Source organism: Calonectris borealis, chromosome 2, assembly GCF_964195595.1.
Source record: "Calonectris borealis chromosome 2, bCalBor7.hap1.2, whole genome shotgun sequence".
Classification (NCBI taxonomy): Eukaryota; Metazoa; Chordata; class Aves; order Procellariiformes; family Procellariidae; genus Calonectris; species Calonectris borealis.
In genome coordinates, this window is record NC_134313.1 from 140151807 (window position 1) to 140178087 (window position 26281).

At 42.2% G+C, this 26281-nt stretch overlaps 2 protein-coding genes and 1 long non-coding RNA gene across 5 annotated transcripts in view; 1 reads left to right on the plus strand and 2 right to left on the minus strand.

Annotated features, from left to right (window-relative positions):
* Nucleotides 1-4468: 4468 nt before the first annotated feature.
* On the minus strand, nt 4469-6772 carry ARL4A (ARF like GTPase 4A). 2 transcript variants are annotated; one of them, XM_075143661.1, is made up of 2 exons: nt 6755-6772; nt 4469-6180 (listed from the first exon to the last, which is right to left on the minus strand). In XM_075143661.1, the coding sequence occupies exon 2, from the start codon at nt 6094-6096 to the stop codon at nt 5494-5496; it is 603 nt and encodes a 200-aa protein (XP_074999762.1). In that variant the 5' UTR covers nt 6097-6180; nt 6755-6772; the 3' UTR covers nt 4469-5493. The 2 variants fall into 2 exon arrangements, with proteins under 2 accessions (XP_074999762.1, XP_074999761.1); XM_075143660.1 differs by lacking the exon at nt 6755-6772 and adding an exon at nt 6441-6628.
* Nucleotides 6773-7076: 304 nt separating this feature from the next.
* On the plus strand, nt 7077-24163 carry LOC142079444 (uncharacterized). Its single transcript, XR_012672668.1, has 2 exons — nt 7077-8974; nt 21925-24163. It is a non-coding gene; the product is annotated as an uncharacterized LOC142079444 (long non-coding RNA).
* The window catches only part of SCIN (scinderin), a 56225-nt gene continuing 53664 nt past the window's right edge, over nt 23721-26281 (minus strand). Inside the window, exons 16-17 of one of the 2 annotated variants that reach the window (XR_012672667.1) lie at nt 24193-25417; nt 23721-24126 (exon numbers count right to left, since the gene is read on the minus strand). Coding sequence is in view for 1 of the 2 variants with exons in the window: in XM_075143662.1 (XP_074999763.1) it covers nt 25284-25417 (134 nt within the window). In the remaining variant the exon portion in view is untranslated. Of the gene's footprint in view, nt 25418-26281 lie in introns of both variants that reach the window. The other variant, XM_075143662.1, reaches the window with a different exon arrangement.

Sequence of the window (26281 nt, forward strand, 5' to 3'; positions counted from 1 at the left end):
TTTCTTAATGAGGTATTGTTTCATTTCAGCAATAGGAAAACTACCGTGCGTAAAACAATAAAGATTTTAAACCAATTAAACAGCCTAAAAGCATATCTATTTCCCTTAGGGCTCAATGTGTCTTGAAAAGCTACGAAAACCCAACAGTTTCAAATCCTCTCTCGCTCCACACACCCCACAGCCAACAACTGTACTCGACCTCCTTTCTAACTATTCTGTCATCTTTAGCTCTTAATTCTGGTGGAGCAGCTGTGTAAATATAGCTGGAACTAAGAAATCATAATCTTCACAGCTCAGGGATTATCATCTCTTACCTTCCTGAGCTGTTTGCAAGCAGGTATTTAGTCTGGAAGCACTGTCTGGACTCCCTGCCTGCTTTTTCTCCTTAGATTTTGGGTTTGCCTTTGAATAAAAACAGTATGTGAATGCTGGGTGACTGTGCCATTCGCCAGGCCCTGCGGCCAGCAGGCAGCATCGCCCGGCCGCCGCACAGGTGCCTCAGATCACTCACAGCCAGCGCCAATAACAGAGGGCACTGACAGGGAGGAGACTCAAGCCCTTAATTTGCAGCTTAGGATTTTTTTCAGTTAGGTCTTTGAAACTGCATTTTTTGCTTCTTTACAGCTGGTTTAAGAAGACTGACTAATGCTTTAAAGAAGGGGAAGGTACCAGCTACGTATCACCCCTTTATGTTGTTCTCAGATAGGCAGGATGGCTGTGGGAGCCCATATGACAACCCCAGGCCTCACCCTGCTGTGAAGTCAGGCTGGGCATTTCCCTTCAGTTTAAAAACACACGCAGGTTTATCTACACAGCTCTGCAGTCTTTGCAGTCTTGTACTGCTCCTAAAAATAATCACAGCCTGCAGAGCAGCATGAGAGGGGCAGGCCTTCACATACCTATGTCAGTCAGGATTAAAAAAAAAAAAAAAAAAAAAAAAAAAGCAGCTTTCCTCATCCCCCAGACTAAACAAACAGGAGATGATGCCCATTCACAGCTCCCTATACATCCCTCCCAGCAGCAACAAGAGGTGTTTTGGCTCAGGGACATGAGGCCAGAGTGGGGCTGTAAACTGTGACCCTCTCAAAAGATGAGCCACCCAACAGTAAAGTTAAAACACTGATGCAAAAAGCACCGATTCATGCCTAGATTTCTCTCTCAAAAGAAGTTAAAGGAAGATGGCTTTATAAGTACACATTTGCTGGCCTTCATGCATTGCAATCCACACAGCTGAATCAAGATTGCATGTTAAGGTTGGTGCTCTATATATAGTGTATATAGATTGCCTACATTTTCCACACTCTGCCTTACCAAGTCCTTCTTTGTAGTATTAATGCAGAATCTAAATCCTACTCCGATGCCAAGAATGACACGCTCAACAAAAAGTTTCAGCCAGACACTAATTAACACCCTGCTATCTGTAAACAAATGATCCAAGATGCAGGTAACACCCCCCAGGAAGGCAGAGCTGCCTTCGTGCAGACCTGCTGGGGTCTGGAAGGGCTTGCTAGCCCCCACCCCACCAGACTGCCTTCAGCTCCTCGCTTCGCTGTGACCACTGCGTCCCAGGTAATAAACTCCTGCAGGACCGAAGTGCTGTGTAAGGTGTACAGAAGCACCTAAGTCAGGCTGGGAACTGTGGACTGGCTGTGGCTACTGCTTTCCACGCATTAAGAATAGGATAAAACCTAACCAGGCTAGGATAAAACATTAAAATTTGAAGAGAGAAAGGTTTCACCTATCACCTGGCTGAAAACCAGTATTTATATTTTTTTCAAATGTAAATGCACATTCAGTGCAACACAACTCAAAAGTGATGTCAAGAACTTGAAGGAGTCTCACCGTCCTCCAGTACTTTTTCTAGCTGAAACGGTCACAAGCTAATACAGAGCCATGCAGCTAGAAAACAGAGACCAGATCCTGAAGGCTGGTTAACTTTAAACAATTGCATGTGCATAAACAGCTGAGGCAATGCCATACCAACTTTGGTAAGCTAAGACAACAGTGATAAGGTTACAAGACGTTGTGGTTTGTTCATTTTTTAACAGTGCTGCACCAATTTAAATGCAATTCCATACCTCCTTAAAGTAGCAGTAGTTTAAGATACTTATCTAGTGCCGTGAAGAACAGAGTGTCATTTGTAGCCCATTTTAGCAAATCTTTTAAAATTTAACTTGTGTAATTCCAGCATTATAACAAAATTACACCTGCTTATTCAGCTCCTCTAAAGATTTTCTTACACATACCAGTATTTAGTCCAGAACTGCCAATTCATCGTATGGAAGAGAGTGATCCCAGGCTGACAGAACTATGCCAGCAGAAGCTCAATCAGCTAAGATACCAAATGCCCTACTGCAATCACCACTTCGTTCATAGTTGAAGACTTTGTCATAGTAATACAAAACACAGTTTCGGAGGTACAGCTACATTTGTATATTTTACTCAGAACAGTTACTGCAATATTCCAGCAAAACAGTTCTAGTACAGATAAAGGTATAGCTTGAACGTAAAACTCACCCCCCACTCAGTTTTCTACTTCCAAGTCAGTATTAAGTATCACAAGGTAACAACCATGACATTTTATAAACACTACTCTCCACCTTCTCTCACTTCTTCCAGAGTGCTAGAGTACAGATCAGTCACGTCTTTTTATTTAAAATCATTCACTGAAGTTTTTATACATAGAAGAGTTTAGGAAGACTGTCACCAGATAAACACTAGCATGTTTAATATGCAGAACAAAATATGGTTGACTTTTTCAAGCAGGATGCCTTTTCAACTATTCTCAATAGAAGTCTCATGAATACTTGAAATGAAGCAATTATTACTTGGTATTGTACAGTTTGTTTACCGGGTACAAAGAGCCAGCCTGTTGTCTCACCTTCCTCACCCTAGTAGCACTGTGCACTAGGAAAATATTAGTCAGATTATACCAATTACACCCCAAATTTATAGGGCTCAGCATCACTAATATAGCTTTTTCTCAAGACTGACTGTTAGTAACCTATATTTTGATGTGCCATCAGTTACATAAACAGAAATGAAAATATCAGGGTTTTGAGAGATAGGCTTGGATATTCTTGTTCAAACTTAGCAATTTTGATTTGCAGGCTAAATGTCTCGTCTACATGCAGGTCCTGGAACTAATTAGAAGCTTCCATATCTCTTGCCACATTCTACTCACTGCCGTAAAATCCGAAGAGGAAATTCACCCAAGGCTTAAGTACACGTGAGTCCCTTGGACAGCTTCAGATCCACGAGCCTGAAGATACTAAATTAAGTACCACCTGTGAGTACATGTGATAAATGCCCAACATCACCTGTTAAACATTGCACGTAACACAAAATAGGTTCAGCTATATAAAAGATTTTTCAAATTATGCAAGATCCATCACTTCTTTCAGAAAGGAGTCACTGCAGTTAGTATTTCTTCTGTGAATATACAGACATGCCATTGATTTAAAGTTTTTAATGAGATACCTGCAATTTGTAACACCGTGACATTTATGAGCCTCACTACATTTATAAGACTTTGGATTTCAACAGAAATAGCTCTACTGTTATTAGAATCAATACGTGCACAGAGGTTGATGAGAACGTACTGCTGCAGTACAAGTAGTCAGACACCTTCTCTCTGCAGGCTTGTTTTGAATTGTTTATTAAGGTTTAAGAAGTCATCCACATTTCTATAAATATAGACATTACTTGAGTAAGTGACTTACAATGTCACCAGTGCAGGTACATATATAACCAACATACAAAAGCTCCACTGGAAGCTACTTCAGTTTATTCAAAAAGGACCAAGATGTCATAAAAAAAACAGCTGTCACTTTCAGTTATTGAAGACACTAAAGTGCATTTTTGGTTACCTCCTGGACGAACAGCTGCTGGTTAAAAAGTTTGATTATTTTTTAAACATATCTAAGTTACATTGACTGACATTCAGGTTTGTAGCTGTCATCCTCCGATACATGGCAGCAGGTAAGAAAAATTATTACTTTGCTGGTTGAGTAAAAGGAGGAAATAGATGTTGCTTTTTTTTTTTTTTTTTTACTTTTCTTTTTATCCGGTATATCCAACAGAAGTTTAAAGAGAATCTAACATTCTGATGAATTTTTACAGCACCACTAAAGTTAGTCTTAAAAATCCAGGCTCTGTTTTAGCCCTTTTAATTACTAGCGAGGTTTCTAAACAGTCACTTGAAGCTCTGTACCAGTAAGAAAAACTACCCTCCCTTTTCCATCAAGCACTATCCTGCCCAGTTAACACTGTTCGCACACTCTGTAAACAAGAACAGCTTAAAGCATAATTAAAGCAGAACACAGGCCCATCTTGAAAATCTTCTTCCCCCGCTCCCCCCCCTTCCCCACCCCCGGTAGTGTCAAATGTTTTGAGTGTATAAAGCATTATTACATTCCTAACCACAAAATACTTTAAGAGTCACGATTAAAAAAGCATACGTTGAAAGTGACATAGCAATACCACTTTAATAAAATGGGGCATTTTGGGGAGATACAAGATGTGCTCTGCTAATTTTAACTCCATCTTTACTTCATTATAATTTTATTTTATTGCCAGAAAACTCACCAGTAGAGCGAAGAACGCTGCACTGGTTAGAACCACAACAGCCAGAGTTGTTCTTTATAGCTCCTTTACTGCAATTAATTTACTTTCAACTTGATAGTAGGAGGACATAATACTCATCATTCAGAAATAAATTACTAATTTTGAGTAATAGTTTAAACCTGATTAGCACTGTATAATGATGAACAGCTACTTCTAAAAAATAAAAACCCTACATACCAAAAACATGCTATATGTTGGGAAACCACTTTTCCATGCTCCAGCATGTTGTTTACATTTTTTACTTGTCAAAGTCTTTCTTTTATCAGTTGAAGAATCCACAGCACTTAAATTTCAAGTATTTGAACTGAACATGATTCAATTTCAAAAAGTGCCAAATTAAAAAAACCTACACATGTAGCCAAGCTTTCATAGAAATCCCCAAACAAGATAAAAAACAGCCTCTCGAAATAATGGGTTACTAGCTTCATACATGTTTTTAAAGCTGTATAATGTTCACCTAAACACTCCACTTACGAGCATTAAAAGTTTAAAAACACAGAACACCTTCAATGCAAATTGTTTGCAGAGGGCACCCTCAAACATATGAATACAACACTAAGCAGAAACCCCTCATTTTATTTGGCTATTTAGACATCCATGTCACATATACCCACCCATCCATTTCCTGATAGTATTACATCATCTATTAGGGCTTCTGAAATAGTGCAGAGCCATAAAACTCAAAAGAGACTAGTAAAAAAAAAAGTTCCATAACTGCACAGCCTTCCACACGGCAAGGTTGTGCAACTGATTGTTTAATGTAACTAAGCTTAACGGCATCCAAACAAGCAGGCCAGGGTTTGGAAGCCGTCTAATGTCAAATTTTGACCATGTAACTACTCTAAAATAGAAAGGTCAAAATAGAACTCATCTCTTCTTTTTCTGCTGCCTCAACATTTTCCTTCGCTTAATTATCATATCATGTAGTTTCTCCAGTCCCTCTTTGAGTCCATCTCCAATGATTGCACAGGTAGGCTGCAAATGCCAGGGAGTCGAAGAACTCAGCTCACTCATTGCTAACATTTTTTCAATTTCAGAAAGGGAGAGAGAGTTCCTCAAGTCCTGCTTGTTAGCAATGATAAGGACAGGCACTCCTTGATTTTCAGATATCCTAGTAATTTTATGAAGTTCCGTTTTGGCCTCCTCCATTCTCTCAACATCGACAGAGTCCACCACAAACACAATGCCATCGGTGCACCTTGTGTACGACTTCCACAGTGGCCTTAGCTTCTCCTGGCCGCCCACATCCCAGAAGTGGAAAGTGACCGTTTTCGAGTTGCCCAGTGTCACTTTGATTTTCTCCGTATTAAATCCTTTAGTGGGGACAGTGTTGACGAACTCATTGAACTGCAGTCTGTAAAGCACGGTCGTCTTCCCAGCGGAGTCCAGTCCCAAGATGACGATGTGGAAACTCTGGAAAGAAGGCAGGCTGGAGAGGATCGGCGTCTGGTCCGAGAGTCCATTCCCCATTGCCAGACGGGAAGGTGACAGCAGGCTGCCACGAGCAGAGGCCGGCTCCCACGGCTACGCTCGCCGCCGCGCTAGGCTCGGATCCTGCCAACGACACAAGCGGCGTTTAGCCCACGGCTGACCCCGCGCCGCCTCGGCCGGGGTTTCGCGGCCACAACGCTCCGGCCAGCGCCGCCGCCCCGACTGAGGCGGCGGCCGCAGGCAGGGCGACGCGGAACGCCACACGTCCCCCGCCCGGCCCAGCGGGCTCTGCCGCCCCGCGACGCGGCGGCGGCCGCTACCGACACTGCAGTTCGCCGGGTACCTGCGCCCCCCGCCACCGCCAACCGCCGCCCCTCGCCTACCGCTTGGCCCCGCCGGCGGGCACGTCCCTCAGCGCGGGGAGGCGAAAACTGCCCGCGCCCCCATGCCTGCGCGCCGCGTCCGCCGCACGCTCCGCCACCCCTGCTGCTGCTGCTGTTCCCTCCGCTGCTGCCGCCGCCGCCGCGACTCCCCCGCATCTGGCGGCGAGGCACCTCCCAGCCCGCGCCTAGCCCCGCGCGCCCCGCCCCGCGCCCCCCATTGGCCCCGCCGCGCGGCGGAGGCGGGGAGGAGGGCGCGCTCCGCCTCGCCTATTGGCCGGCGGCACCGGCCACTCATCGGAGAACCCGAGTTTTACCGTCCTCAGCCGAACGCTGGGGCCGAGCGCGGCCGGGGAACGTCGGGGGCTCACCGCTCGCCGCCCACGCCCTGCCTGAGCGACCCCACTCCTCCCTCCGCGGGGCGGAGTCACTGCCTCACACGGCCCCCTCGGGGAAAGCCGCCGCTGCCGCGCCCTCCGCCCACGGCGCGCGGGCCCATGCCCCAACGGGCGGGCGGCGCCAGCAGCCTCTCACCCCCTGCGGCGGGCGGGCGGGCCGCAGCTCCACGCCGGCCTCAGCGCCCCGCCCCTTCGCCGGAGGCGCGCGCGCTCATTGGATGTGGGTGCTGTCACTCTAGCCCCGCCCCCTAGCGGCCTGGGAGTCGGCTCGGCGGCGCCTCACAGCGCACCTGCGCCACTGCCGGGGGTGCGCAGCCCGCGGGGGGGCCGGCGGCAACGCCCTTCTCTGGCCGCCCGTTCCCGCTGAAAGCCTCCCGGGAAGGCCTCCCGGGGCGGCAGGGGGGCGCCGCTGGGGCTGCTCCGCTCACCCGGCTGTTGCGTCATCCCTCTCCTACCACCGGCCGTTTCCGTAGGCGCCGCGCGCCCTCCCGTCGCCTAGCAACGGGCTTCAAAGCAGCAGCTCGCGGGCCGCCTTCCCCCAGCGGCGTTCCTGCCCACGTGACTCCCCGCGGCCTGCGCCCGCGGGGCTCCGGCCGCCCCGCGGCGCGGAGGAGGTGGCGCCATGGCGGTGCTGTTTGTTCCTGTCGCGGCCCCTCGGAGCGGTTCTGGGGAGGCCCGGGTGAAGAGCGCTGCCCAGGGAGGCTGGGGTGCTGCAGTGCGGTCGGTGCTGCTGTCAGAGCCTCAATAAATTGCCTTGCAGCTCCTGAGCTGTCGGAGTGACGCAGCAAGTATCCCCGGCTCTAGGCCACCGTCGTGCCTCAGCGGCTGTGGAAAAGCGCGCTGGCTGCCTTGCCCCCACCACCTGGGACCTCTGCAGACACTGATACGGGCGAAGTTAGAGGGGAGGGAAGCTCTCTGAGCAGCGTTTCATGCTGTTGCATAAAAAAGAGTGAGTGCTCCAAGGCCCCAGGCCCGACTGTATTTTCTTACCTTACTCTTCTTGCCTTTCGCTTGTCTCCATGAAAAGGAGACAGCCTGGGAGGAGCTGAGAATAACTGCGTGGATGAAATCGTCCTGTTAGATGCCTGGCATGTAGAGATAGCAGCAGTGGTCAGGTTTGAATGAACATAAATGTCACCCAGCTTATATTCAAGGAGGGTTTCCCACAGCACAAGGATATGTTAAGTAATTCTGCATTTTAATATCTAAGCCTGATTTGAGCAGTGAAGGCTTTCAAAGTCAGAACTAATTACTAGCGTCTAGTAAGACATTTTCATATGTGACTGTTTCCAGAGCATACAGGTTTTAGAGGAGGCCTGGAGGAGTATTTCGTCTCAGATATTCTTGCTGTCTCTCCATCATTCTGTTCCTTCCCACTGCTTTCTTCACTTACGGCGTTTGCCACTGTAGATTTTATACAGCTGTGGCAATGCAGATGGCTACTTCTGCCTGTGTTGCATGTACACCAGCTCAGTGTAAAATACCAATAGTGCACAAAAGGATCAGATATGCTGACTTCAGAGCGGGGCATACTAGAAAAGTCTTCATCTCTAACCTTAGATAAAAATGAAATAAATCAATCTTTTTTATAAAAGCATATGTTTTAACTGCTAACTAAAGCTATTGTGCTACCGAAGTCTACCGCTCCAAGTGTATGTTTTCTCTACTTTGTACTAAAATCAGCCAACTTTTTAACCAGCTGGGCTCCAGTAAAAGGGAAAAGGAGGCATTTTCAACATTAACCTTGCATTTTTTCTAGAGGACTTCCAAATTTCTTGATGTGGCCGCTGAAAGGGGATGAATTTTTAAGAATATTCTGGCAATCATATTTTTTTTTCCTTTGAAAGCATTGTACTTTATATTTTAAACCACAAAGAATTATGATGTATAAAAGAGAAGTAATTTAATAGTAAAAGGACATTGTATAGCAACAAAAATTCCCCAGTGTGCTGTAGGCAAGGTTTCATGTTATTAAAGTGTTAAGATACCCATTATAGTCCTACTAAAAATAGCAAAATTCTCATTTGCTTACATCTGAGATTAATGTTTCATTGCTTTTATCTTTGTTAGTTATTTACATCCTGATCTTGCAGATGACTCTCTTTGGAGGAAGTGGCCTACATCTATGGAAAAGTAGGGGTAAGTTACTACCCCTAAGGCCAACTAGTAAGGTTTCTGATTGGCAGTATTTTACATTTTTTTTTGCATAGTATGAAGAACTGCACAGCATACAATGTAATATAAAAGCATTTATAGTGACAATAAAAGTGGGCTTTAATTATTTCATGGATGGTTTTCAGTAATTTAAAATTGGTGGAAACCAAATAAAAGTACCTTGTTAAGGAATATTACTAGAGATAATGGATTTATTCATAAAACTTGACAAGCTGAAATAAATCAAATTGACCTTTATTTCCACGTACAAAATTATGTATTCCCTATTTTTAATGGAAAAATAAGCCTATTAGATATTACAGTCTTCTAAACTAACGTCTGATTTTTACCAAGATCTGTTCATACTTTAACACAGCTTTATAATAACATATTTTAGGATTAATTCCACAAGGAGGGATATGGGCCAGCTCCTACTTTTATTGGAGGTATTTTAATTTTAAATGTAAAATGTGGCAAGATTGCCTTTATCTCTTGCTCTGTCAATACATAATAACACATTTCAGTACCCTCGAAAAGGGAGGGATGCAGAACTGATGATTTTCTGGACTATAGCATATCCAACACACTAGATGGAGAAGGAATCTCATAGATGATGTGTTTCTTTGGAAGAAGAGTTTTATCACATCAGGGAGATCGTTTTAAGATTAGAGAGAAAGGAACATCTTCAGCAAAATGAGCATACCTCTATTTGTATATATATACATGAAAATGATCCAGACTGTCCAGAAAATGCTTGGAGAAGTAGATTGTGCTGCTTCTCTTTCCCTCCCTACAGTTAATTTATCTCATCCACCTGTTGTAACTTGCTATAAAGTATTATGAACTCTCTGGGGCAGGGACTATTTTTCATTGTAAGTCTTCTTAGTGTTTAGCACCTTGATCTTAATTAATGCCTGTAGGCATTTCTGCAAAACAGCTATTAAATAACAATCCAAGTTGATCAACTCCTCCCATGCACTTCATGCTACTTTAGAAGTCAAACGTGCAGACTGGGCAGGTGTTCCAGGTGTTATGAAGGGAGTAATGGTATCTAAATTAGTGGGAGTGTAAGAAAGCTGACACATTCAACCTCTGATAATTGAAGGTAAGGGCGAAGCAAGGCTTTGATTATCCTGCAGAAGCCTTGAATGAAGGAGGTGTACAGCAAGAAGTATACTTACTTTCTTTTTAAGTATGTAGCTAAAGTAGCTAAATGCGGGGGGGGGGGGAAGGGAGGACTGTTATTAGATGACAGGTGACAATAACTGAACGATACATGTATGAGGAAACTGAATGGAAAAAGGCTCAAGCCGTGTGCAGACTTTGTAATGCAAAATAAGGAGGTGCCTAATTGCTGTGTTGGGGTCGTTTCACCTACTGATGCTTACCTCACTTCCTAACTTGTCTACATTTCTGACTTCTTTCTGGCTCAGCATTGCTTACCTCATGAAAGCAACTGCAACTTCAGCTTCTCTGGGCTAAAAACCTTTCCCCTTTCTTTGATACCAGTTTACCAGGATAAATGGTAATATATTATTTTCTACATATGTTTCATATATATAGTCTATATATATTTTCCACACAGAAAAGGTAGCCTGGGACAAACCTTTGTGTTTCAAGAAAAAGAAGTAGCACCTGCATAACGTGTGGCTTCTTCATTATGGTAAAATAGGATTTTTTTAACTCCTAAATGGTCCAGGAATAATTTTGGTTCAGGGCAGGTTGAAGCTGCATCCATTAACTACCTCTATGAAACATGGATAGTCCTTATTAGGGATATGGACCATGAAACTGATAGTGACAAGAGAGAGGAGGTAAACGTTGCCAAGAAAGAATTCGCATAGAGTGGAAAGAGAAGACTCTTGGAAATTTTAATATTATTACCCAGCATGGACGTAGGTTACCTTTTAATACATACTACCTCATGTGCTGCAGGAGCTATCTCACAGTGCCCAGATAACAAAGATGCAAAAGAGCATCAAATGTCTACTTGCAAGGCTGCACATGTACTTCACAAGAAATCGTCTTTCATATGGAACTAGCAATTCATGGAAATTAAAAGCAAGCAGTTCATGAGAGTTTCACTGTAGCAAGACATTAAGTCAGAGCTTTCACTTAGTGCTGCTCATTTTAAAGGTAAATTCCATTCAAGTAGATCTGACTGTTATACAAGCACATCTGGTGACACAGCAGATGAGAAGTTCTTTCCAAAGTGAAGCCAGTGGGCTTGAATTTCCTTGGCCAGATAAGCACATTATTACTTTTGTTTTGGCTAAATACCATCATTCTGTAGAACAGGCTAATGACATTTATTATCCAGTTCAATAGCTAATCACCTTAGCAGTTATTTTTTAATAACACCACATGTTGTGAGTAGCATGCAAATCAAATGAAAAGTGAAACATAAATACGAACCAAATCCCTTATACTGCAGATGCAGAGGGGTACAGCCGGAACTACAGAACAGTAAAGGGCAGAAGCAAAGATGAGCAAATGCAGAAGGAGGGAGAGGAAGAAGCCAGCTGCATCATGGGGCTGAATTAGTTGTAAAACACAAAGGAATGAAGTCATGAGGAGAATGAAATTATTGCAAGGGCGATGCACTGCCAGCTACAGGTAGCTGGCATATAGTGATGGGATCCCAACACCTCTGTCTTCATGAAAGAGACATGGTTAGCCACCTCACACCACCAATTCCTGCTGCTCCATAGAATCATAGAATCATTAAGGTTGGAAAAGACCTCTAAGATCATCGAGTCCAACCGTCAACCCAACGCCACCATACCCACTACACCATGTCCCTAAGCGCCTCATCTACACGTCTTTTAAATACTTCCAGGGGTGGTGACTCCACCACTTCCCTGGGCAGCCGGTTCCAAGGCCTGACCACTCTTTCAGTAAAGAAATTTCTCCTAATGTCCAATCTAAACCTCCCTTGGCACAGCTTGAGGCTGTTTCCTTTCGTCTTATTGCTAGTTACTTGGGAGAAGAGACCAACACCCACCTCGCTACAACCTCCTTTCAGGTAGTTGTAGAGCGCGATGAGGTCTCCCCTCAGCCTCCTCTTCTCCAGGCTAAACAACCCCAGTTCCCTCAGCCGCTCCTCATAAGACTTGTGCTCCAGGCCCTTCACCAGCTTCGTTGCCCTTCTCTGGACATGCTCTAGCACCTCCATGTCCTTCTTGTAGTGAGGGGCCCAAAACTGAACACAGTAGTCGAGGTGCGGCCTCACCAGTGCTGAGTACAGGGGCACGATCACCTCCCTGCTCCTGCTGGCCACACTGTTTCTGATACAGGCCAGGATGCCATTGGCCTTCTTGGCCACCTGGGCACACTGCCGGCTCATGTTCAGCCGGCTGTCAACCAGCACCCCCAGGTCCTTTTCCTCCGGGCAGCTTTCCAGCCACTCTTCCCCAAGCCTGTAGCATTGCCTGGGGTTGTTGTGGCCGAAGTGCAGGACCCGGCACTTGGCCTTGTTGAACCTCATACAATTGGCCTCAGCCCATCGATCCAGCCCGTCCAGGTCCCTCTGCAGAGCCTTCCTACCCTCGAGCAGATCAACACTCCTGCCCAGCTTGGTGTCATCTGCAAACTTGCTGAGGGAGCACTCGATCCCCTCATCCAGATCATTGATAAAGATATTGAACAGGACCGGCCCCAAAACTCAGCCGTGGGGAACACCGCTCGTGACCGGCCACCAACTGGATTTAACTCCGTTGACCACAACTCTCTGGGCTCGGCCGTCCAGCCAGTTTTTTACCCAGCGAAGAGTGTACCTGTCTAGGCCATGAGCCACCAGCTTCTTTAGGAGAATGCTGTGGGAGACTGTGTCAAAGGCTTTACTGAAGTCCAGATAGACCACATCCACTGCCTTTCCCTCATCCACTAGGGAGGTCGAGAGAAAGGTTGTAAACGTTGCCAAGTTTTCCATGCGGAAACTGAGCAGGTTTCTCAATGTATAAAAGAGAAAATCAATTGCATTTCAGTACAATGACATGGCAGACCTAGGCTAGGGTAATATGTATTCATGTATGTGTAATAATAATAATGTTTATTATTATTACAGTAACCAACTGTAGCTTGGTTGTACATTTAAAAATTGAAGTTCCTCCTCTTCAACTATACCTAGATCTAAGATTAGCGCTAAAAAAGTACTGCTTTGAGATGATGTTATATGGTTCTAAAAGATCAAGTTCCTTCATAAAATACTATAGCAATTTCACCATGGATTTTGAGAACCCCCTTGAAAATAAGCAGTAACATGAAATCATTAACAAATTGCAACACATGAAGTTTTGCTCTTAAGACCGTCTCTTAAATTGACATACAAAATGTTTTGCACAAAGAAGCCTTTTATCATCTTTGCTACGTCTGCTGAATTCTTTTATGATAACTTACATGCTGCATGAATTATTTTGCTTTGATTATTAAAAAGTAGTTGGTGGTAGAAAATCTAATTTATTTCCTCACAATAAGTAACAAAGCTTAGAGCAATAGGAGATGGAGTCACTGTGTGTTACAATTTAAGTTACCACTCTGATTAGACCAGTTAATTAAATCTATTCTCATTTCATACCTACCTTCACATGAAGTCTAACATTTACATTTTACTGCTTTCATTTTCATAAATAAACATTATGCCTAACAAACAAAAAGCCTTGTTCTTTGATACTGACAGTCACACTTGAGTTGCATCTTGAATGATGTTAGGTGTGTTACCTGAAAAAAAGTGGTACTAGCTCATAAATTTTCCTAGTCATGCTGAGCAACTGTTGTTTCAGGGTGACTAAAATTATCATCTCTGCCTTTCAACTTCTGTGAATTCTAGTTGCTTCATCCTCTGATAGGATGGCTGTGATGGCAGTGACTCCGGGTTTGCGGAGCACAGGGAACGGTCTGACCACTTTCTCTACGTGTGGTTGTGTGAGTCACATCACACGCCGCCTTCCTGAGATCAGGTGGAACAGCAGAACGGCTCATGTCCCCAACAGCATCTATGTATTAAGGACTTGCATCGCAAAACTCTCTACCATACTAATTGTTCATTTAATAGCAGCATGTAATTAATGAAGGTTAAACATAGATCCTGTCTTCATATGATACAAAGTTTATAGTCACAAAATCCAAACCCAGACATACAACTAGTTACGGGGCAGTTTTAAAGGGTAGAAGAAAGCATTACTGTTGCAAGTACCCCTGGTTTCCAGTCTCCTTACCCCTACTTCACTAAGCAACTGGCGCTAAAAAAACCCAGCAAAGATGTTTCTTTAATAAATGGAAGAATATCTCGTACCTTAGTCCTTCAGTACATGAGGTAAGACTTCTGCACCATGAGGAATTTAAAAGCGTTCAATGTGTGATACTACATATGAGCTTTACAGCCTTGGCTTGCATATTTTCTTCCGTGGTTTTATACTGATGAAAGACATCTGTACTTATATTCACCACAGCAACAGGTTCCCCCCCCAACCCCAAGTTTGTGACACCATTTTTGTTTTTTTCTAGAACTACTGACCTCAGTCAAACACGCTCTTTTGCTGAGAGTGCTGGGCTACTCAATGCTGCTGTTCGAAAATCTTGGCAGTTACAGCACTGGTTCCAAGAGCTTTATTTTTTCCTCAATTTTTTTTTTTCCCAGAAAAGCCATGAGCACTTCAGAGCTTTTTTTTATACCAGAGTTATTCTAAATAGTTTAAAATTCTACCAAGTTGAGATTTCAGTATCAGCTACCATCTCCTCACAATGCTTCCTTTGAAGGGTGTTGCACAATTTTTAAATATATCACTTTAATATATTGGAAACAGTTTGCAAGCAGATTAAAAGTACTACAATTTCAAATTCAAGGCAGTATCTGTTGTATTTTGTTCCTGCATAGCTAGATTTAATATGTGAAGGTATTTTCCCCACTCCAGAATAATAATGGAAATAGTAGTACTAAATCAGATACTGCTGTTTGCTTTGCAATACTGCTAGCAGAGTAATGACGAAGAGAAAAATACAATTAAATTTTTGCTTTTCTAAAGAACTTTCTAAATATTGTAAAAGAATTTAACATTTGTAAGGGTGCTGAGATTTGCTGGAATTATAAAGGATTGGATAAACAAACAGACCTTGAACATCAGAACTAAGAAGGCTTATTTTTTGATGAATTTGTGTATCTCAGTTGATAGACTGTAGTGGAAAAAGAGATGCAAGTTCTGACTGAGATTTCCGACTAAGTGTTTGTGGGATGAAACCTTTATTTAACCCAGTTATTTCATAATAATCCATCCACTTGCAACAGTTACTTATTTAAAAGCTATGCTTTGTCCTTCAGGTACTGCATATATCCAAAAGGAAGTGCAAGGACAGGAGGAAGTGTATAGCACTTAGTTCACTAAGTAGGACTTAGCATACAGTTAATTAAATGCTTAAATGACAAGTACAGTGCGCTGAAACCTGCTATGAGAGAATTTCAAAGATGGTCACAAAAGACAAAGTGCTGCAGCTCCACTAATTTGCGGCTGGCAGGGGCAGGGAGTACGTGCATGTACGGTGCATGCACAGCTAGCTCTTGGATGTGTTCTGACCCTTTTGGCAGTGGCTGAGTGAAGATGCCAATATACAATATACAGGGTCCACTGTAAAAACGAGCAAGTTGTTCATCTGTAATAACTTTGCATAAATCAAGTTAAGGGCACACCTTGAAGAGGAAATTCAGTTGCTCATGTCTCCTAAAAAAGGCATAGCAGCAATAGAAAAAGATTTCACAGAGATTACAGTGTATGGAACTAAAATTCTATGGGAGATATGCCTAAACTTCCAGGAGGGCGTGAAAAATCTAAGTCTCTGCTTCGGTGTATAATGTTGTAGGTAGTTAATGATAATGTCACAGCTCCTTAAGCTTGGTGTTCAGAGGCAACAGCTAATATAAGTCCCTACTGAGACAATGAAATAGAGCACAAAGAATTTGTTTGATGTCCTCCAACCACTATTCTGCGATTTATCAGTGCTCCCAATAATAGGAGCTTTGTGAGTGCTCCTTACAACTCCTGGTCACCTACAGAACAAATATGTATGGAATATAGCTGCTCTCTGGCTTTCCGAAAGCATCTCTTTCTTAGATGAGTAAAAAGAAAGACCTGCTGGCTCCCTAGATACTGGGGCGGGGGGAGGGTAATTTTTATTTTTTAAAGAAGGCAACAATTTATTATGAATTTTTGCCAGATAACAGAGCTCAGGTGTAGTTGTAATTTCTTTAATGAGGTAATCAATAGATTAACAATGCTCCTGAAGATAAACAAGACAATATATACTTTGACAGATAAATTAACGTGGTGTTTTGTAAACCATAGAAAACCGATGAAGTTCACTGTGCAGTCCACTAGTCTCATCCTCCATAGTGCTTGCTTCACTTCCTACCAGAAGTCTTCCCCAGTCATTTCATTTTAGCCCTATAGTTGTGAGGCATTTGTGAGGAGTTTTCAAAACTCCTGGACAGATCACTGGATCAGATCTTTTAGTCTGTCTCTTGGTCAATAGGCATCTAAGGGCACAGGGCACATACTTAATCTGGCCCAGCGAAATAAAACATAAATTTGCACTCAGAATGATGTATGGCCCAATTCATTGCTTGCAAGGAAGGACATACTTCTGACTGGCTTTTCATTTATAGATTTACTGGGGCTAGGAGTTTTGAGCTCAGTCTTATTCGCGTTTTCCCCTCTTCCAAGCCAACAGCACTCCAAGGTGTAGCACTCACAAACGGTGATGTAGTAGCAGCTGTGCAGGTCTACAGCTTTTCCAGGCGGGTGGCAGTTGCATCCAGCCCCTGAGCATGTTTGGATTTTTGACCAATACATTAAATTCTGCTTTGGATCAGAAGGGTGTTAAAAAAATCAGCTTTACAGGAGGGAGTGGAAAGAGCAAATATTCCCTTGCTTTGATTTCTAGCGTTAAAAGTCGACTTCAGTCGGCAGAATATGAACCAGAGCTAAGCTTTCTAGATTGGATTTTTCTCAAGCCTAAACAGAGTTGTTTGACTGCAGGTGATAAGAACTACAAAGTTTCAGTGCAACCAGAGGAGTTCTTTCCCCCAGGGTCGTGGATGGTTTCGCCAGCTAGCCTAACTGCTGCATGAAGGTTTCAGTCTCTTACATGGACACATAATGGGCATCTGACACTTGTGTAGTACTGGGTATTTTTTGCAGTTTCTAAAACTTCAGCAAAAAAATGTAATTATTCTTCGCAGTCGCAATACTTAAGAGTTTCAGTGAGAAATCCAAGCCTATTACTGTGTGCTATATGAACGCAGCAAAAGGAAAACCAACCCTTATCCTAGGGAACTCACAAGCTTGTATTATGGCTAGGTGAAAAAAGGAGGAAGAAACAAACCAAAGAGAAGAGGAGGATGAAAGAACAAGGTTTCAGGGAAGACAAACATTGTGTGGGTGGGGAGCAGTAATTTCAGCTCATTGCTCAGCTATAGTCTAGAATTTTAAAGTCTTATCAGCTCACCATGTCTTCTTTTTAAGTTAACAGTAAATCTCAAAATTATTTCAATGAATGCAAGATTGGGCCTACTGTTTGCTAAAGTTTAAAAGCTAAGTCAATCGAAAATTGATTTGAAAGCTGATCATGAGTGTGCTAGGCAGAAAGCTTTCTTTCGCGCTTCTAGGTTTCAATTCTTGGATGGAAACAACAGTAAACTCACTTTGAAGACCTTATAAAAGCTGTCTCTGCAAAATCATTTTTGCTTTCATCTCACAGAGAATATGATTCAAACAAACCACATTATACATTCCAGTTTCATAATATTGAAAAAGAGTAGAAGTCTTTCAGAGAATCTGGCACCTAACACCTGTTGCCACTAGAGTTGTAAACTCTACTTATGTAAAAACCTGCCAAAGTATTAAGTTTTAAATACATATATTTTTAAGCCTTATGTTGAACATCACAGCTTTTTATCAGAATATAGGTTTCCCCTATTCTGGCTCTCATGGCCATGCCACGCTACTTAGCAGGCTTTAAACAAAGTAAGGAAGGCAGATAAACAAACTTGGGGAGGAACAGATTGTTTAGCTGAGATTTTAATCGCATCACTTAACTCCAGTGGATGGAGACAATACTGCAAGAGCAGTAATTCTGCAAGGGTAAGCTCTGCAGTTTTCATCTCATCTTTGAAGGCCTTCCTCTACGCCCCTACCAGGGCAGGACACAGAAAGAAGATTAAGGAAGAGTCCAGGCAGGACTCTAGGAAGCAGAAGAAGCAGCAGGATACTATAAACATGATCTTATTTTTTTCCAATTTACTTATTCCGTTCAAGGCCTCTCTACTACTGGGATATAAAAGGAAAATAAAACCAGTAATACCTCTTTATGTAAGGAAAAAATAAGCATGGACATACTGTAAGCAGAAAGGGACTATTTAGGGAATTCTTCATGCTTTGAAGTCTTTGGATTTCAGATGGCAAGTAATATGATAGATATATGATGCACACAGCACATGAGTCTATGCAACCCCAATCTGAATCTTCAAAGGAAGCATCAGAAAGCTTTAAAGAGGAGAAATGATTGCATCCCTTCCTCCTATTTTAATGATGGAAGGCCTCTGACCTACCTCTGGTAGGTCATTCTGTGAAAGCCTGTTATTAAGTCTTAGAGATCCTACCTGCTGAGTCTCACTTCAGAGCCCAGCACTTTTGTTTAGGGACACTGACATCTGCACAGTCTTTCATCTCAGCACAACTCCATGGAGGGTTTTTTAGGTGAGCACCACTGCACTGCCTTCAAATCGCTGATCTTTGAGTCCTTGCTGAGGACTGATTGAAGGCCCAGCAGTCTAGCACATACAGCATATACATCTTTCTGCGTTTTTCAGACCTGTGATGATTCAGAGTTGAGATAAAACGATAGCCATTAGCAGTCACCACGGAGTCCCTAACTCCAAGCTTTCACTGTTACAGAACTATGGAATTCTTCTTTTTATGTAAAACCAATAGCAGCAGCCAGCAGACATTTCGAGAGTAGAGATACCATTAAAATGCAAAACCAAAGCCTCAAAATGAACAAGATATTTGGCAGTTATCTTCATCCTTCCATCTGTAGTCAGCAGGCACTTTTTGGTCCTCTCAGTTCATATACTTTACCATGGACAGGACCCTTCATGCTCAGCCGCTGGATTGAAGCCACGTCAGCGGCTATCTGTTACCCAGTATAATTCAGTAATGAAAGAAGAAAGATCCAATAAATTATCAACAGCCACAAACCTTGAGTCACCCAGAAAATGCCACTTGCCAGAAACAGAATGAGCTGTACTGTAGAGAGGCTTTTTGTCTTTAACAACAGCAGCAGAAAAAATTAAGGGCATGGAAGATCAGACAAGTTGACATACCTTTTAAAAGCAAACGTTCTCACTCTCTAGGTCAAGCTAAAGAGGGACCTGAGGATTTTGCTACTCCTTTGTAAACACGGGAGAGCCTTGTCTTCCCATCACACTTACTATCCCCAGAGCAGCTGCTCCTGATCTGGAGAGGAATTCATATGGACCTGATGCAGATGCACCTATAGTTAGGGTATGCGGAGTGCTCTGACAAAGCAACCCTGAACTCTACTGCTGGGGGGGTTATTTTTGCTCATATCGTGTTATATCGTAAAAGCTTTACTTCTCAGCTGAGCTGGCTCCTGCCCGTTCTCTGCTACCCCAATGCCACCGCTGGTGGAGCTGCACCCGTGCTTCAGCAAGTCTCCAAGACATCGCACTTGTCTCGTCGTCTAATCTTGCTCTGAGCAAGTCTGCGCAGCTTGGCACTAATAACCCTGGCAGCTGTCCGGATTATGAGCAGTACCTCCACGATGACAGTGTTCAGAAGTGACTTCACTAGGTCAAGCACTGTACAAACACACAGTAAAAGACAGCGCAGCTTAAATAAACAGGGAAAGGATGGAAGAAATCCTCATTTAATAGGTGGAGAATAGAAGCACTGAAATTCAATGATTTACTTCAGGTTACACAAGGAGGCACAGACCACAGGAAGTGCAGGTTACCAGAATCCTTGTTTGCTGTTTTAAATACAGGACAAATTCCCATCACCTTTCCTCACACAACCTTAAATAAGATCACTTGGAGCTTTGGGAATTCACACGTGGGATATTTAGTAAGTGGATGCTGGAGTGCATCTGCAAATGCTAGGATGGGACAGCGCCTGGCAGCAGCAGATGTGCGAGATACCTACTGTTGACTGGGACTACCTAGCAAGAAAGTAGGGGATTGTTAGAGTGGGCTTCTTGCCTGTTGTCCTTGCTGATAAGACATTCACTGCCACTCCTGTCTCTTCTCCCTGCTACAACTAACTTCTCGCCCAAGTCCAGTAGAAAAGCAGCTGGTAAGTGGTGGGAAGGACAGCAATCTTTGGCACCAACAAAGGTAACTACAGCCCTACCCAGCTGGTTAAACGGGGACTCCGCTGTGCTGGCATGCCTGTTACAGGAAACCTGTGACCTTTCTGAGCCACCTCTGTAAAAATCTAAGCCCAGAGGGAAATATGTCTTAGGTTCCTCCTAGCAATGGTCTATTTTAATCAGGATTGTTGCTAGTTCTTCTGTAGGAAGGGCATCAGACAACACAAAGCACGGTGAACTGTCAGGTGAATGATGTTGAAATCACCTGATGGCATTCAGCCTTGATGTTAATAGGGTCAACTGCTGTGAAATCACCCTGAGTCACCGCTGTGAAATTTGTTGAAGAGCAGCAGGGAGAGCTGTGCTCTTCTAGCACTGGTCAAGAGGCTTTGTTAGAATAATCAAAGCATTATTGCTGCTAAAGCAGACGTGCCTATCTCTGGGCCTTGCAGTGGGATACCATTCAGATTGTCCCAGCCTCGCTGCTTTGTTTCCTGATACATTCCCAAAGAAACATTGTATGTACCTTCACTGGCCCTACTTGCCCCCATTCAGATAATTTTCTGCACAAATGATCTGTAGTCTACCAAACAATAAAAATTAATGTTTTCACTTGATGCTTTCATTTCATTTGTGGGGAGGCCCACATTTCACTGCTGACTGGTTAAATGTGGTGGTAAAAGGTACAATCTTGTGGATCTTAGTACACTCATAGCATCCTTTTGGGGAGAGAGCACTTGCAGGGTGGAAGTGTGGATGCATTTAGGAAGAAGCTTGGTACAAGCTGATTGCCCTTCTATGCTCCCTAGAATAACTCAATTTGCTATTATTTAGAAGAAAAATAAAAATCAGCTTACGTGTTCTGTTCTGTAAGGACAGATATTTTTTTTTTCCTGTAATGCAAATACACTTTAACGTCAAGAGGAAAATGACATGCAGGGGGAGAAGGGCCAGAACAGTCATCGACTAATTTTATGGCATGGTGGGCCTCCCAGTTCCCATTGGTCTGCCCTTCTCCCTCTTGCACCTGGGAAGCTTTAATTGAAGTGAGTGTAGTTTATTGATTTTTAGCATAAGGTAATGTGTTAATAGCCAGAGGAGATCAAAGTAACTTTAGGCCAGTCTAGAGAGGATATAATGAGACATAAAGGACGTGTAGTGGATTAAAGATCTGATTGTGTTTTCAATGAAATCAGAAGTTGCTTTGATTTTAGCAGCAAAAGTCCTAGCCATAAGAAGGGAAAAGTGTACTATTTCTTTATCTAAAGACAAAGTTGTTGTCTTTAAAAAAGAAAAAGCAAGGATTTGGAAAGTCAGGACATTAAAGTATTATCTAACTCTGGTTTTATGAGATAATAATTTTTTTATCTTACATACTTACATTTGGCTCAGTTAAGCCATAAAGGCACAAATTCAGTGGGATGCTGAAGAAGCAATTGTATTCTAAAGCAAAGTTTGAAGGTTTTTTTCAAGTTTTCCTATAGACAAGGGGACTCTGAGGAGCAATTTCAGTCCATGGAAAATAATAGGCTTGTTTTGGCATTTTTTTTTTTTAGCCTTTTTAGATCCAGTAAAAATGAAGACCACAAGAAGATCGCAAAGTTTATAACAAGAAGTGTTCTTGTAGCCTATAGAGATGTCTGAGAGCACTTGCTGCTAGTCCAGCGAGCAAAATATTTTCTGTATGATTCCTTAGTTCTCCTGGGAGGGATGGTACCACAGTCCCACTGTCTACCATCTTCATCATTTTCTTGTTGTTGCAGGTGGAGCCTATGTAAGTCTGAACTGGCAAGAGATCAAACTGTTCAATTGAATTTAGCTACATTTAACATAATCATTTACAGCAGATCTGATGCTATATAGAACTATGTACTATGGTCAAAATGGATATTTAGAGCAGTTTTTTCCAGAGACTGGTTCCTCTCCTTTGTACAATCTGTAGTCATATTTCTAAGATTATGCTATTTTATGTAAACTACCAATACTATATAGTATTATGATGTCCTGTTGGCTCTAAGGATTCCTAACATCTTTCTGTTGCAATGAAATTCTATAAAACAAAGGTGAAAAATGATGCTGTATTTACAACCAATAGAACATATGAATGCTTGCTGTTTGGTAGCATAATGAAACTGCTAACTCAGGGTCTAATTTTGCCATTACAAATGGAGTGAATGTACTATTATTGTGTGATAATAATGCAAGATATAGTGTATTCTTGATTGAACTTGACTGTACAGTATACATCTGCACAATTTTTTCTATTTGTTCTGAAAACAAGGCAGATAGGTTTGCTATGTGTATTCATAAAGTTATGTGCTTAAATATTTTCTTGAAAACAGCTTAATCTTTAATATTTCCAAGCATTTATAGCCCATCCTGTCTGTCCTGCCTTCCTCTCTTTCTTCTTCAGAGAGGAATACATCTTTGTGTGTACTGCACATGTATGTATGAAAAATAAACTTCCTCGCTAGCAAGTAAACCCAAGAACAATGTTGGTAGCAGCTGTTGTGCTTAAAGCCCAGTTGAGAACACTGTTCCGTTATGAGCTCTCAATGCTCTTCTCAACATCAGTAATCAACGTGCCGGGACAATGTATTGTAAACTCAAATGCCCAGGCCAGGAGACCACAAAAGCTCCTCTGTCTTGTGCGAGGGAACTGAAAAGAGGCTTTCACAGTGCTGCAGAATATGCTGGCAGACTGTGCCAGTTCAGAGCCCTCAGTGTTCCGGAAGACGTTTATGTACAAGGAGGGCAAATCTTGTCTAATCCTTGGATAAGAAGCTACTATAACTGTTATTTTTAAAAAATGAGAAGAATCATATGTATGTGTCGAAGACAACCATCAGATAATTACAGGCTGCTCAGTGGCTGCATGAAGTGCAGTAGCTGAGGAACTGAAAAGGTCTTTGTGCTCCTTCTAGCAGGAGAAGGACACCTCCTTATCTACTCTCACAAATAAAAAGCAAGACCTATCCTTTAAAAACAAACATACACCTATTTCCTCCTATTTTATAAAATAGTCATTTCTATAGTCAATCCTTTTTGCAAGCAGAAAATTACAAAGCCAAAGAGTTTGATAACAACAATGGTAGTTTTTTCTTAAAGATGAAATCGCAAGCTAATAAGCACCCGGTTCTTTGATTTTCACTTAGGCTTATAACTTTCACGTTGTTGGGAAGAGTTAACCCTCCATTGGGTAAAATGGCACTAAACTAAAAACAAATAACTTCTCATTGCATTGTCCATCTGAAAAGGAAGGTACCTACTGGGTTTTTTAGGAAGTTTTGCTAGACATCAGTGGAAGCACTGAGCAACAATATGTCAGAGAGAGGAAAATCAGCTCGGCATATAGAATACTATTTTTTGTAATTTTATTTGAAATGAAATTACATTCAGATACAGTCCAGTTATATTAGCGGAGATTTAAGCAAATGTTTAAAGCTAACAAACCCCTAAAATTAATCTCTTAGCTTCACAATTCTTTTGTCACTGATATGGATTATAAGATCAGACTAAATTCACTCTTTTGCATTACCCAGATTCAAAATCACAATCATGTTTAAAAAAAATACAAAAATGTCTAAAATTTCACTTTCCAACCTAACTTATAAGAATAAAAAAGCCGTTGAAATGCCTTCATTAAAAAGCCACATTGACATGATTTATAGCTGTACAAATTGTTGTTTAAAACAAGCATTATAGGATAAGTGATCAAAGCAGTGCTAAAGATTTGAAGCAGAATTTTTCCCACTGCCCTTACGTAGACTTTTTTGGCTAAATTACAAATAAAAACCGCTTTGAAAATGTACTCTTAAATTCACCAGAATAAAAAAAGCCCAAATAAGTGTGTCTGAGCGCAAAGAGAAGGCCATATTCTATGGTGCGTACTCACATTCCAAATTCCCAGGATGTGGACTGAAACAAGGGGTTTGCTTGTGCTTGATGTGCTTGATATTTGACTAAGACCTGCATAGAAAATGAGTAGAAACGCATCCTGCACCTGACCAGGTGAGCAGTCTGCATGCTGGAAAAGAACTGAGTACTGCTGAGTAAGGCAACCGAGACAAAGTATTGCTTAAGTGCAATCTGGTTAAGGCAGAGTCTGTATTTTTGAAGCTGTTACTGCTTCCGGTTCTACTTAAAAGCCCTCGTGCATTAGAATGTGTTTTAAGAGCTTTGGTTAAAAAGACCTGGTGGAGCTGGAGGTGGTTCACAAAGATAAATCTAAAGAAATTCATTACAATGAGCTCAAAAAAACCTTTGTCGACCTCATATTCTTACAGTCATTCAGTCCAAAGCTCCAAATGTATGTACTAACAAGACAAAAATGTGTTAAGCACAGCTTTCTCAAAAAACCCATCCCTTATTTGCCCCCTGCAAGACACAGCTCCCACTCTGGATCAGGCATCATCTGAAATTTTATGTGAGTGAGTGTAGCAATATTTTGGCCTAATAAGTAAATCATGTCCAGTCCTACCCTTGCAACAGATGTAGAATTAGTCCTTTATCAGGCCAAATTCTGCACAATACTATGCTGATTTTAATCTAAAGGAATTTCTGTGATATTAGTGTGGATTTTTAAGTGAAGGCAGAATTTGGCCCATTTTAGCACATTAAAATAGACGGATCCACAGCTTCTGTTTGAAGAATCAATAGATTAAACAAAATATTTGTAGCACTTCCCATATTTACTACATGAAAAGCTGCACTCACCCCATTTGACCAGTTTACAATTATCATTTATCCTTTCCAGTGCTAAGAATTTCTAGGTTATTCACAGAAATATATCGAAGCTTGGGAAAGTGTAACAACAGATGCACCATATCTTTGCATAAGCTTATGCTTAAAAATACTAGAAGGTAGCTGGGCTCTGATCATTCTTTGGCTTGAAGCTGAAGCCTCCTTGGATAGATCAGTTCTTCCATTTGTTGGAGTCCCAAGCCAGGAACCAGCCTGTGAATGTTGGGGGTTCGTGCCCCTGCTTCACAATCACAATGGGGGTCCTCTTATCTCTGCCAGAAGGATCTGTTTCAATATAGCGTTTGGCTAAAAACAGAGAGGAAATAAAACATGTAATATATTAGTTCGTTCCTTTGGTATAAAAAATACATTAAAAGTCCTAGTGAAAGAACCCAGGGCTACTATAATAAGTATTCAATTACATGAATTCAAAGGCAATGAAATGATCAGGTAACTGCTGATTTCTCCCAGCTGCCAGTGAAAGAATTTTGCACAAGGTTAAAACAGAGGGATTGTTGCTCTGATCAGTTCATTGCCATACAGTTGGGTTTTGGCTTTTGTACAGGAGAAGGAATTTGCTGGTGCTGTGCAGATGCACAAGCTTCATTCCCATTTTTCCGATGTAAAAGCCAGTATAGTTTCCCTTGACATCACAATGTGACATCAGTATGTACTGGAAACACAGCTTGGTAACCCTAGCTGCTCCAGGGAAATATCTGCAAGCGTTTTTAGCACGAACTTTGTCAGAATGGCTCAGCTATGTGAAATCACACCAGACGTGACACGTGATTTTTCAGAGAGGTGCACTCTACGTGAGTTGTCTTGATTTGTTCTGCAACTGGAATTTCCTCCTCCAATTTTAACTCAGTGAAGGACTTGAGGATTTGTTGGCATTCCTGTGACTATATACATTAGTGCAGGGTGCAGCTTAGTAGGTATCTCCTTTTAAATTCTTTCTCTTTTCAGTGCTGTTTCTTTTCGTGGAGCTCTCCTATATATTCTTTAAAAAGCTCTGCAGCCTAGTAATGCTATCTTGATTAATTTTACCCTTCATAAAATTACCGATAAGAAAGATACAATGAGTTTTAAAGCACATTTAAAGGAGAAAATAATCTTCTCCAGGATTAAATCTTAATCAGCTCAGTAACCCTTTTAAACAGTGTAAACGTA